At 28.3% G+C, this 13,932-nt stretch overlaps 2 protein-coding genes across 2 annotated transcripts in view; both read left to right on the forward strand.

Annotated features, from left to right (window-relative positions):
* Positions 1–3,204: 3,204 nt before the first annotated feature.
* LOC111036865 (leucine-rich repeat-containing protein 55-like) lies at positions 3,205–9,913 on the forward strand. Its single transcript, XM_022319115.1, has 8 exons — positions 3,205–3,338; positions 3,432–3,804; positions 3,883–4,074; positions 4,149–4,327; positions 4,423–4,633; positions 4,720–4,901; positions 4,965–5,228; positions 8,678–9,913. Coding segments are annotated over exons 1-8 (1,452 nt in total). The 5' UTR covers positions 3,205–3,336; the 3' UTR covers positions 8,727–9,913.
* Positions 9,914–11,540: 1,627 nt separating this feature from the next.
* Positions 11,541–13,932, forward strand: part of LOC111036846 (glucose dehydrogenase [FAD, quinone]-like) — a 29,948-nt gene continuing 27,556 nt past the window's right edge. The window contains exon 1 of the mRNA XM_022319093.1: positions 11,541–11,867. Within this exon, the coding sequence (XP_022174785.1) occupies positions 11,655–11,867 (213 nt within the window). The 5' untranslated portion in view covers positions 11,541–11,654. The remainder of the gene's footprint in view (positions 11,868–13,932) is intronic.

Genomic DNA, 13,932 nt, shown 5'->3' on the forward strand with positions numbered 1-13,932 from the left:
ATATTATAATGTAGGTAATTGGTTTTACAATATTGTCGAATAAATGTGAATTTAATACTCTAAATAGGTACATGGAAAACCAATATGATAAATGATTACCTTTAGGTATAAATGTATATTAATCAGTTAGCCCAACTTGAATTTTAGTTAATTCTTGTATTCAACTGTACCTATATGTTACAATTTCTACTGCCATGATGTATATAGCTGAATTTTTTTGAATAGTACCTATACACTAACGATAAAAAAATGTTTTATAACTAGTCAAGTTTGAAAAAGATTAAAACGTATTATTTACTGCGAAAAATCACATTATAATATGTAGGTAAACCTACATTTTTTGTACCAGATTTTATAATTAATCATTTTTAAAAGAAAACACTGGGAACTGCAATCACCACCTTCCTTATATTATACTATAATATTGGAAATAGTTTGTGTTAGAGATTGTTTGTTTTTTAAATACTCATAGAGTCATAGCCCATAGGCATCCAAATATTAACAAAAAATTAAAAAAAAATTAAAGTAAATCGATCATTTACGAGAATCATTTGTGTTTAGTATTCAAAATAAATTGTGCATTTTCATTTCGTCAATTTTTTTTCGACCTATATACTGCAACCAAGGCCATAACTCAAAATTTTGGGGGGAGGGGGTTCAACATTTTTTAAATATATATACTAGGCGCTCATCATTTTTACCTACAAAATATGAAAACTTTATCCCTGTTATTATTCCTTTAATGAAAATATAAAATTATTCTTAATACAAAAGTTAATAAATACTATATTTGGGTTTTTTAATTTTGGGGAGGGGGTGGACTTCTACGTCCATATCGCCCTTTCCTTTTCCTGAAGCTGTGCAGAAGGACAGGGAGTGTTTGACACGAGTCTCATAAGGCTATAACAATAATAATATAATAAAGTGTTGAAATATGAAAGTATTAAAAATCAATGATAAATAAATTGTGGTTACCTGTATATTTTTCCCAAATCGAAATTCCCGTTGTAACGACGATAAAGTGCGACAAAAGCAAAATACCTGTACTTTTTCTTAAATACTATGATAGCTGTAAATATGTTGTATAGAAAATACGCCACTGTAGCTCCTCACAGTAATTACATTTTAAAATTTTTTATTTTGGGAACAATAACCGTCATGACGGTCGGGAAAAAAGTTTTCGGACTTTTGGGAAAAATGCCAATCGTTAAAAAGTTCATTTGGTAAAAATGTCGGGCACCAGAAATTTCTATAGCATTTAAGAAACGATCTCAAGCCAAATTCGCTGTATTATGTATAGTGCAGTACTGCAGTGATTAGAACATGGGGAAACCTTTGATTTGTTTTGAATTATCACGCCGTAAAATGTAAAAACATTAAAGTTACCCACATTTTTCAATGTACAAATTAGCGCAGGATCTAATTTTTTTAAATACCTTCTTGCCAATTGTAATAAAATTAAAATTCACTAATTATTTAACGTTATACGTTTGTTTGGATGAACGTATAAAAATGGTAGGCATTACAAAATATATTTTTGGAAGGGCTAAGTTTTAATTTGGTTCCTAATTCACCAGCTAATATTATGGACTTAAAACAAAAACATTTTAACATTATTCTGTTTTTTACGATATTTTTATTTTAAAGCGAGGTATAGGTAAGCATTTTCAAATTGTGATAGTTCACGTAAGCCGCTGGTACTCGTGTATCCGACTTAAAAATTAAAATATCAAAACACAACAGACATAAAAAAACAGAAAATGTTCTCGCTTCAAGTCTGATAACAGGTCAACCAATTCACTCTGATATTAAAATTAACAACACAACATGGGAACATTAGGAACTGCTGAACTCAACATTTGATATGTTTTTCACGTTTGTAAGACAGAGACAATGCATTGTGGGGAGGTACCCAGCTATTATTACGATTCACAAAAATCCATTCAACCACTTGACTACTTCGAGTTTTAATTTTTCACTCGAGGTATATCATAATCTAAAATAATAATAAATAATAATTATGGGCAGGTTTTTTGCTTGTAAGATCGGTTACACATAATAATAGTGATTTGATTAAAAATTGCTTATGATTTATCAATTTTATCATAAGTATAGTCTGGATTTTTAGGTAAAAAAAAAATCGAAATATGATGGGTTTTAAGATGAACAACTAATAAGTATAAAAATAGATTAGAAATTAATTGCAACTTAAAAGAAAAAAATCTTATTTAATTTTATTGGTAAGTGATAAAAAAATGTGTAAATTAGATAAAATTACAATAATAATTAGGTACAAATTAAAATATATAAGAATTTTTTTTTTATAATTTACATTTTACAATACAGTTAAAAATATGCCAAAGAAACTAAATATAATAAATACCTATTCCCTAATCTTTCTCAAATATTAAAAATATATTTTTTTTCCCGTAAAATCTGTGTTGATCGAAACGTCCACATTTCAATCATATAAAACTGCTCATTATAGGTAGTATATTACCATGCGTCTATGCTCAGTAATACCTGAAAGTAAAAACCTGAAAATCCGGGGCTCTAGTCACTATAGTCTGTATAGTCATAACTCATAAGATATTGGTATTTTAGTATTTTATTAGTTTACCTACTAACTACTACTAACTATTATAAGATGGAATTATTGCTGCAGTGACGCAGTGTACTCGTTATTCATCATATTTTTTTAATTTAAAATAAATTAGAGTCGGTAATGAAGTATTCATACCTACTTATAACTTATGACTAGTAATATCAATGTCTACGAGTTTGTTATTTGTTATTATTATATACTCGTACGGTGACTTTCCGTGTTTGGTGCCTATTGTTGAAACCGTTAGCTGTTAGCACATTTTCCATTGATGGTATGTTTAGGTACCTACAATGTTGATATGAATAATTACGATTATAAGATAGTTATAATAATGCAACAGTACCTATGGGCTATGTTTCTTTAAGAAAAGGCTTACACAAAGTTCAGAAAAATATCATCATAATGTAACCGATGTTGCAACAACTAACAACGAGTAACCCAACCTATTATTATTTATTATTATTGATTCTTAACAATAGGTACGTCAATACTTGTATGCATTTAGGCTAAAATTAAAGTAGGCACGGAATTAGTTACGTTACGTTAGACAATGGCGCAGGTATCTAAATTAATGTTTGTATTATGATAAGATTTATTTATTTATCTTGCGCTCGAAAATTGTTGACTTTGTTTTGCGTGCTACATGAACAGCTAATGCCTGCATACGTACGCCTCTATTCATTAATTGGAATTCAACCAGAATTAATAGTAGTTTTTCTATTCATACAAACATGTAAATATGCAATTTTATTTTTTATGTTTACAGTTAACTACAATACAAATTATATAAAATAATTTTTGTTAATTGTTGTTTTTTAATTTTCAGGTTCTTGCAAAATGTTGCATCATGTATGCTAATTTTCATTGTAACTTGTGTGGCTAGTGGTGAAAGTATTTTATGCGATACTTGCACGTGTAAAAATTCCATAATAAATTGTACAGAAAATGGATTGATGGACATTCTAGAACTATGGGACCACTCAGAAGTTTTAAAAAATGCAACCCTCATGCATTTCGATAATAACGGCATTGTACATGTGAAACAATTGCCACCGTCTAAAGTTAGATACTTATCATTTCGACATAACAAAATAAATAAAATAGATGAAATGGCATTTATACACTTAAAGTTACTTTTGGAACTCGACTTGAGCTACAATTCTTTGACGGCGGAAAGTCTAAATCCCGATATTTTCAAGGTTAGTATTTTATAAATTCTACTAAAATTATGTAAATATTATAATCATTATAAATTGTGGTTTGTATCCGTTTTACAGATTAATAACGAAGATACTTCTAGATCAGGTAGCTTGATTCATTTACGCCTTGATTACAATAATATTCATTCGCTATTGCCACATACATTCAAAGAACTCAGTAACCTTGCTTCATTGACACTAGCAGGAAATCCTTTAACAGTCATTGATCGACCAACTAGTTTCGCATTATCTTCGTTGCCCATGTTAAAAGTATAAAAATAAGTTTTTAATATATTTGTTGAAGTGACAACTAATAACCATTTAAAAATCTACAATTTTAACAGGTTTTAAATTTGTCCAATACGTCTTTACAAGAGTTGCCGGCTCATCTTTTACACACACCTCGATTTTTAGAAATATTAAATCTATCAAATAATGAATTCACAGAAATTCCACCAGGACTGGATGAAGCACATGCGTTACAGAGATTAGATTTTAGTTCCAATCCGATAAAAAACATCTTGTGAGTACATGTTGTTTTTGATTGTGCTTTACTAGTGACTAGTGTTGTGGTTTAATGTTATTTTAAAATGCGTATATAATAATTTTGTTATGAAGGAGTTTCCCAAAAATGGCATCGTTAAAAGTACTTCATTTATCGCACATGTCAGAACTGAACAATATTGGACCACGTGCTTTAAGTCTTCTTAGTGTTCTTGAGGAATTTCATTGCACGCATAATAATAAACTCAAATCAATAGACCCGACTGCTTTTAGCTACAAATTGAATGACGGATCAGAAGGCGAATCATGGCCACCCATAGTCAAAGTAAGTATAGGTAATAGGTTAAATACCTACTACACTTAAGTTGATCACCGTAAAAGTACCTAAGTTTTGAGTGTCTTTGTTTGTAGTTAGATTTGAGTTACAGCGCTTTAGGATACTTGGATAGTAGTTTGTTGAGTAGATGGGACACGTTGGAAGAATTGAACTTACAAGGTAACAAGTGGGTATGTGATTGTGTAAATCAATGGCTCGTGTCTATTTTAGCTCCATTGGCAGAATCAAGACATCCGGAATTTCTTAATGATTTCCGGTAATTATTATTATTAATGTATAATTTTGGCTTGATAATACATTTTATAAAATTGGATTTTAGTTGCCAAGAGCCAATTGAAATGAGTGGAATTTCGATTCTTGATTTAGATCATCGCCATTACCATATGCGGTGTTTGGATTTCTACAATAATCGTCCCGAAAGAGACGGAATATTGTTAATAGGAATACTAATTGGCGTTATATTGACGGTACCATTTACAATGGGAATTATGATGTGCTGTGCAAAACGAAAAAATTCGCTTTCATACTATCATCGGATATTTAATCAAAATAAATCTCCTTATGCATATGACTATCAACTAAGGTAATGTTGTCATATTAGTATATTACGAATCTATAATTAAATTTAGGAAATGAGTAACATAATGTTAGGTACGGTGGCTTGTTGTAGTTACGTTTTCGACAAGTTTAATTTTGAAAGCGATCATTATGAAGGGTGACGCACTTATTTTGAACGGTAAACGGAAAACTGGTACGGTCTTTATAAGCGGGCGTGGAATTACGAATAACGATTAGAGAATAATACATAATAATAATAATAATAATACATAATTATTACGATCCTCAATAGTCAAGGTTTTCCAAACTTTTATGAAAAAAAATAATACAATATGAACGATTATATTTTATTTTATTTTTCCGACAATCGATGGGAAACCACGAGTGACTGTGACTACTAGTGAAAATAATCGCCATGCCTTACTGATTTACTATTAAATAAATCCAAATATAAAATAATTACAGTACGATAATATTACGACAGCCTGGTACCCACACCGCTGACTACAAAGGCTGCCCTGACTTTAACAAATCTTTAAAGTTTTAATCCTCCAGTTAGGCAAGATCCTTCCATTCCAACTCCTTTACCTAAAAACAAGTCTACTAAAGCCTCTTTTGGCACCAATCAACCTGATTATTCATTATAGTCGCCAGTCTTATGCTGAAATCACTTCCTTCCGTCAAAAGTGTGAAGTAATAGATGTATTAGGTTTATTTATATACGACGACACCTGTACAATTGTTACCATTTCTAAAATATTTTGACGAAACTTATGTTAATGGGAAGTCTGGGAGCCCAATATTTTCTCCACATTTATGGAATGCACACAAAATTACTTTAAACAATGGCAACAGAACAAACAATTTTTGTGAAGGTGGAAGAGCTATTTCAATGGACTTGTAGGAACAAATAATCCAACGTTTTGGTTGGTAATTAAATGTATCTCACAAGACGAAGCAACAACGTAGATTGAAAGAACTTTTGAATCAAATTTACACAATACCTTAACGCCTAAAAGTTCAAAAAAAAACTTTGAAAGACAAACTACACAACGAATGTGTAGTTACTTAAATAAAGAAATTTATTAAAATTGGACAATTTTTGAATAATACAGCAAAGTTCATGAAATAGTTATTATAGAAGTTCACAAATTATATTATATTATATTTTATATTTATTTTACCTACCTGCTACTTTGTATGTACTTATTTGTGTTTTTTATTCATTTTGATTATAGCATAATTTTTTTGTTTTTAACATATTATTTAAATTTAATTTGTTGGCCACGGTGATTTATTAAAACTATGTCAATATTTTAGGACCACTGAAAATTAAATGTTGAAGAGTACCAGTGCTCCGCGTTTTTTATTTCTTTTGTTAATTTTTTAATCTTTTAAGTTCTATGAACCGTATCAATATTCTGACAGTCATTTTGAACATTTTAACTGCTATAGATACAATAGTATGTACCTACTATACTTATCTAACTACTAAACATATTTTACTGTCATACCGATAGGTGATAATAACTTATTTTATCATATTTATGACATACTTTTAGCACCATTTCCTTTATTTAAATTTCCAATTGTACTGTCTATGATCTATAGTCTATACTTATATAGGCTATAACCCATGCAAATTTTAACCTAAAGACCTAAAGTAGTAGTGATTAGATTATAGCATCTTTTTTTTTAAAGATTTTGTACCTTTTGAATATGAATGGTGCTTGAATATTGTTAGCTTCACTTACATGCCGTCAGAGATGCTGAAATAATCAAAAATGCATATGATGAAACTTCGAACATCAACATAAACCATGTTGATGGTAAATATTCACCACTAGAGAACATTTTCAACTAACTATAACCAATTTAAAATGTATAGTTATCAAATTAGTAATTCCTAATTATCCGTTTAATTGAATATGAAATATGCAACTGCCGTGTGTCATCGGTAAACCCAAATTTCGTCGCCGCTAGTTTTACCTTAGTACCTATCCATCTATCTATATGGAATTAATATCTGGTGGTTTGGTTTAATATTTTTAGATTTGGAGTACAAAAATATTATTTAATAAATAAATAATATGGTAATGATACAATTTAATATAAAATGGTATAATGATTCAATTTTATATTAAATGTCAACAGATTATCTGATTATCCATTACGTTTCGTACTATTTTTTTGCGAATCTGAGTAAAAAACATAACTTTAATTACGTATTTAGGTAATTGCATAACATTTACATAATTTATAAGCACTAAAAAAATGATTTAACTTCTCTCGGTTTTAATCATTTTCTAAAATTCTCAATATTTTATCCAATACCGAATTTATAATTTGCAATTTTTGTTTCATGATAAAGTAACAAAATAAATTAAAAATATTTTACAATTTGCACAAATTTAAAAACTATATCTATCAATATTCATACCATTTCCCAAGTATTTTTATGCATAAACACAGCGTGCATATTATTAGGTATACATTGTTGATGCACATTCTTTGCACACTTTTGAAATTTAGTAATTTTAAAAATGTGCATATAATTATAATACTATATATATTTTGTATAGAAATCAGGGCAATTTATAATTAATTCGTTAGTTATGACTTGTGAGTGGTGGTTATTAATTATTACTTATTAGTTTATTCATATTACTGATGATGTACCTACTTAATGTATTCATAAAAATAGATAAATTTACTATTGCTACTAAATGTTTCTTGTTGAAACATAATAGGTTAAGCATTAACCTAAACACCAATGTGACAAAGTATACCTACGTGGCTGCGTAATAGTTTATAAATTGCCCCTGAATCATGCATTTATATGGGTATGTTGTTATATTTTTGTGCATATATTATAAACCCATGAATAATATTAATAATAACGTACAATAAAAGAGAAACTAATTACAAATGTTATGCAATCTATATATTATTAGAATTACTTGTCATTTCGAAATGTATCTACCATTAAATACCCAGAAATGGGTATCTATTAGGAACCGCCGTCCAATTAAATATTATTTCCGAATCTCATACATCCTCACATATTTAATGTAATATGAAATGTGGCTATAATAATATAATAAAATTAATAATTGATTTGTTATAGAACCACCAAAAACTAAATTTCTTAAATTGAAACGTAATATTAAATTGTAAAATTCACTAAAAGATAATTATTCATTTTACACTGACGTCTGACACTTTATTATTTTAAAGCACACGACATTAATTCTTTTTTAAAGACCACTAATAACAATTATTACAAACCAAATATATAAATTGTATAACTCATAGAATATTTTATAGTTTATACTGAGTATTAACTTACTAAGTATTTTTTTTAAATACAATCAGGTGTCATCTATTATAAATACATAATAATAACTTGTATATTATGTCTATCTCTATTGATTTTCGATATTTTTATTTAAATTTTAAAATTGTATGTTTCAGGGAAACCTCAATCTACCAGCCAACTTCAATAATCACCGAAGGATACTAACTTGTAAATTTGTAGTTACTTATTATTTTTTTTTTTTTATAATATTTATCATCTTTTAAAAATATATTTTCTAAAATAATTAATTTACAACTATGTATTCGATAAATGTTTACGGCTTAAACAGTGCCGGGTTAAAATGGGGAGGGCAAGGAAGTAGTTGCCCCGGCGTAAAAGTTTTAGGGGTGGTCAATTTTGAAGCCAAAAATAACAATTTTCTAATGTATTTTAATTTTTAAAAAGAAATTTTAACTATTGAAAAAAATGTTTAATAATTAATAATGATAGCAATATAATATTATATTACACCGCCTATTGTAGAGATATGACATCTGCAGTGTGCGTATTCTTGGAAAGACTATAAAACATAATATATGATAGCGCTCTGAGCCTCAGACCACAGAGCAATTCTATTTTCGTTCATATTATTTTAGAGTATATATATTAGGTATTAATAAATACTATATGTTTGCAACAATACATATTATTATATTACACTGATACATAATGGTATTTGTTATATCCCGCTGGTATTCAGTGGCGCAGCCAGGAGGGTTTGGTTGTTTTAACCCAATTATTGCATCCCTCCTCCTAATAAATGTATTATTTATATTATTTATCAACGAAAACTGTAAAAAACTTAGTTTAATTTAAATTTCACCCCCCCCCCCCAACTATTAATTTTCATAATCCATTTTAGCCATTGCTAAAATACATTTATGAGGACCAGATTATTAAAAATTTGATAAAAATTGATTTCGTTCAACAAGCAATTGTTTTCTTTACACTACCTTCTCTCATCAAGTAGATTTATTTGCTTTCAATAATTGTATATGATATAATGTGATAATTAATAACATTATATTGATCATGATATTATAATTATATAATGTAATTAAAATTTTTATGATGGGTATATACTATATAATGGTTGTAAAGGGCGGAAATTTAAAATATACTCCCCATACAGGGATTGATTAGCCCGGCATAGACGAACTACCATACAAATCACATTGGGTTCTATCGATTTTTAATATAGGATAGGTTTCCATATGTTTCTATATGTTATTTATTATTATTTTGTTTATGTACATAATTATACTATGTTCTTATTGTGTTTGAAATGCAGATTGTAAGTTTTTCCATTAAAAAAATTATATAATATAGCTACGCAGAGTAATATAAATCGATTTTTATTACTTATTAATTTTTTTCCTAATTTATGAATCCATAGCCTAAGATTATTCAACTGTTTTATTGCAAGTTCTAACAGATATTCATATTAACATTAGTTGTTCAAGTACACTGAAGACCCGGAAATAGATATGAGACCTGCAGATATGAGGAAATAATAAGAAATAATTAATAAACATAGGTACATTGTTGTACAATTAAATTAAACCAATAAATATCATTTATTTTTTTTTGTGGGTAATGAAGTATAGGTAATTTTATACGAATCTGGTAGATGTAAAATGTTGTTCAAATGTTCAATTACCAACCACCTGAAAAAAAAACGCCAATACACAGTGTTACACTCGGAGTGTAAAAGTGACCCGTGATCTAAAATACTAATTATTATTGCAAGCACAGAAGAAACAAATCAATTGAATAATATTGTTTTATTTAATTTTTATACAACGTAGTTAGATACATAAGTATTTACTAGGTGTATAGTATAGTATCGCATTGTATCACAAATATACAAATAACACTATCATACTATAATACTAGCATTTAACTTTTGTTATTATAATATTGTTATCTTATATTGTAAATAAGAATAAAACTAAAATAAAATATATTATACTAGCTGATCCTGCGCACTTCGTTACCCGTTGCCTCGAATTTTTAACTTTGTATAGGTAAAATAACTTTCAAAATCAGTACCTAATAAGTAATAATCAATATTTCTAATTTCTTATTCATCTATACTATATACTAAATTTTGTAATTAACAGCAACCTAATAATAAACAAAAATATTATATTATTATTTATTATTATTATTGCTATTTCTCAATCCGGGAATAAACGAGTTAAAAAGTTAAAGTTAAGTAAATTTTTATTTTTTACTTAAGAGGACGTTACACCAACATTTGTTGTCCTCGTCTCACAAGTGTGTAACATAACAAATAGTACACTCAGCAGACCTACCTGCCTACCTGATAATATACTGCTCTCATTATCACAAGCAAGTCTCATATAGAGTTAGCATTTTTAACGGTCAATATAGTGCAAGGAATCAGCTAGTTGTTCAATAAAAATAACTTAATTCATAACATATTTTATATCATCCATATAACGGCATACGCGCTTATATACTTTCATAATAATAATTAAGCAAAATGAAATAAATACTAATTCGATATAGGTACAAATGAACGGTCTCAAGAATACAATATTATAAAATATTTTCGTCATAATGGGATAAAATATTTTATAAAATATTCCTATTGTATTAATAAAAATTTTCAAATTTGCAATAAAAAAAATCAAGAAGGGCCACTTATCGTCATAAAATAGAGCCTATAGTTCATTGTCATGGTGTAGCTTTTTGAAGATAATTTTTTTAAAATCGATCGAGTAGTTCCAGTGATTATCCTGAACAAATGAACAAATAGTTTTTCTTCTTTATAATAGTATAGTGATGTATATGTATCGCTAATGATCGAGTGCTAAATAACAATAGATATAAAAATAAATTTACCATATTAAATGACTTTCCCTCCTTTAGTTCAAAAGAATTAAGTAGGTGAAACTATAATTAATATAAATATATATTTATATATTTAGATGAATTATAGTTAGTGTTCATCAACTAGTGTAGGTGATAAGTATAAATGTGTGTTTACAGTGTTCGTCGCTTATACATAGTTACACGATTACACGAATAACGTATTGTCCTTAGTATTTTCGTCATTTTTGTACAATGAAATCGAATTTTTGTTTAATTTTTTATGTTTTTAATTATTTTTTACACAAATCCCAATCAACAGTTTTGGAGCCAGCACAACAACATCACATGGTTAAACTCGAGACTACAGTGGAAAAAGATGATTTCATCACAATTGACATAAAATACGATTTTATAGTTGTTGGAGCAGGAAGTGCTGGAATAGTTGTGGCCAATAGACTATCTGAAGTAACTTAGAAATTTTCTTGTTGTTTAAAAATATACTAAAATGCCAAATAATACTTGAGAATAAATAGATTGGTTCAGGGTTCTTATAATAATATCATTGCATTAATAAACAGATTACAGAATGAAGAGGTCTTCTCAGTGGAGAGACTTCGTTATGGGTTAAGAGGACGTACACCCGCATGGCGTGTTGTTTCCGCCTTACAAATGCAAAACATTCCAAAAACTGTTTTGCTCGGCATAGAACCGAGAATTCTACAGCATAACTTTACTAAGAAACGATATTTTCATGGTATAAAAAGAAAAAAAGTTGGCTGTGAAACAACCTCTTTAATTTTTTGAAATCGGAACTACAAAAAGTGATTCAAGTTTGATAAACACAAATATAATGAATTTTGAAACAATAAGAACTTTTTCTGGTTTAAGTGATATAAAAAAAAAAAATAAAAACGATATATTACAGGTTATGTTTTCAATTATATCATACATATATAAATTTGGTGTTTTAACATCGCTACAGCCTGATTGGTTCTATCCAGCGCAAAACAGCTAGTTATTGCTATGTTGTATATTTGTAAGACGGAGGCAATACATCGGGTGCAGCGTTCTCTTAAATATAAGTGTGTTAGCCGAGGCTGCTCCAAAGACGTTGCTGGGGGGGGGGCTAAGTCATAATTTTCGATATTATTATAGGTTTTTTTTTAAATTTTGTTTTTAACAGTACACAATTTTTAGAAATACAGGCTTGGGAGGGGGCCGCGGCTCCTAGCCCTCCTGGATCTGCCCCTACTGTTAGTAATGTGAAATATAATTATTTACATATTTTTCTAAACTAGTTTTTTCTAAACTAGACTGTTTTGTCTCTAGGTACTTATTATCTAATATCGATGATGTTTTTCAAACCAGATGGTTCACTATAAGTGTCATAAATTATTCCAACCGGTTTTTACATATCCTGATCCGAACGATGAATCTTGAATATTTATTTATATATCTTATGGACAATTGTCCAATTTCAAGTACAATAATAATAATAATAAAAATAACAAAAGCGCATATGAGTTACATCATAGGCGCAATTCGGGTTAAATTTATGGTGGTGATAAATTTATGTCCACGAAAGTACCTATTCATACTCCATCATTAGACTAATTTTTTATAGCCCCTGCGAAAGCTAGTGCAAACTAAATCAATTTTTTATTAAAACTACCTTATCGACTAACAAAAATGAAGGTAATTCTAATGGTTCAATTTAAAAAATGGGGTAAGTGAATGTAGCTCTGCTGTACAGTAGGTCACGGTAATGGATGGTGTTAAATTTAAATTCGATGGTATAAAATCATTGTATACAAAAACGATTCTGAGCGAAGACGGTCCATGAGTTTATGATATTATTTAGTAATTTAATATATTTGATGATATTATTGTGATTAATGTAATTTATTTTACTAGTAAGCATTATAAATACTACGCAGTAGATTAATTTCATTTTTGCTAAAAAAAATAAAAAACATTGAAAAGTCATTGTGTGTATAAAATATAATAATATATTTTAAATGTTTCAAGTATTATACCCACGAATAAAATTTTTAATTTACAACAAAATGACATGAATCATAATTCTTGATTATTTAATTTGTAATTTCGTCCACATTTGAACATAAGAAACTAAGAAAAAACTGTGCTTATATAATATTTTTAGATTTTTTGGTTACAGATTGACCTACTTTGTTTAAATTTTCAACCCTTAGCTATAAAAGTTGAAAATTAGAAAAATGTTTAGGTATAAAATAATTTATATATTTTGAATGGTATGAGATTTGTCTAAATTTAAACAAAATTTGGTATTGTAAATATCTAATAGTGCCTATAATAATACATAAACTAACCAATCAAGTATATGATTTGATAATATAAACATATGATGTAAATTTCAAGTATTTTCAGTTATTCGTTTTTTTCGGCTCATGGGTTGAAAACCCCTGATCTATGTGTATATATATATAGATATATATAATCCCGAAAGGTCACTCACTTTAATACTGTACAATATATAATATTAACAATG

This window comes from Myzus persicae, unplaced genomic scaffold, assembly GCF_001856785.1.
Source record: "Myzus persicae strain clone G006 unplaced genomic scaffold, MPER_G0061.0, whole genome shotgun sequence".
In the NCBI taxonomy this organism is placed as follows: domain Eukaryota; kingdom Metazoa; phylum Arthropoda; class Insecta; order Hemiptera; family Aphididae; genus Myzus; species Myzus persicae.

What these genes read in the sequence shown, in the direction of transcription:
- LOC111036865 (XM_022319115.1), top strand. An exon ending in AATCCGATAAAAAACATCTT is followed by an intron (nt 4,328 to 4,422) that starts GTGAGTACATGT and finishes TTTGTTATGAAG; the next exon opens with GAGTTTCCCAAAAATGGCAT. An exon ending in GAATTTCTTAATGATTTCCG is followed by an intron (nt 4,902 to 4,964) that starts GTAATTATTATT and finishes ATTGGATTTTAG; the next exon opens with TTGCCAAGAGCCAATTGAAA.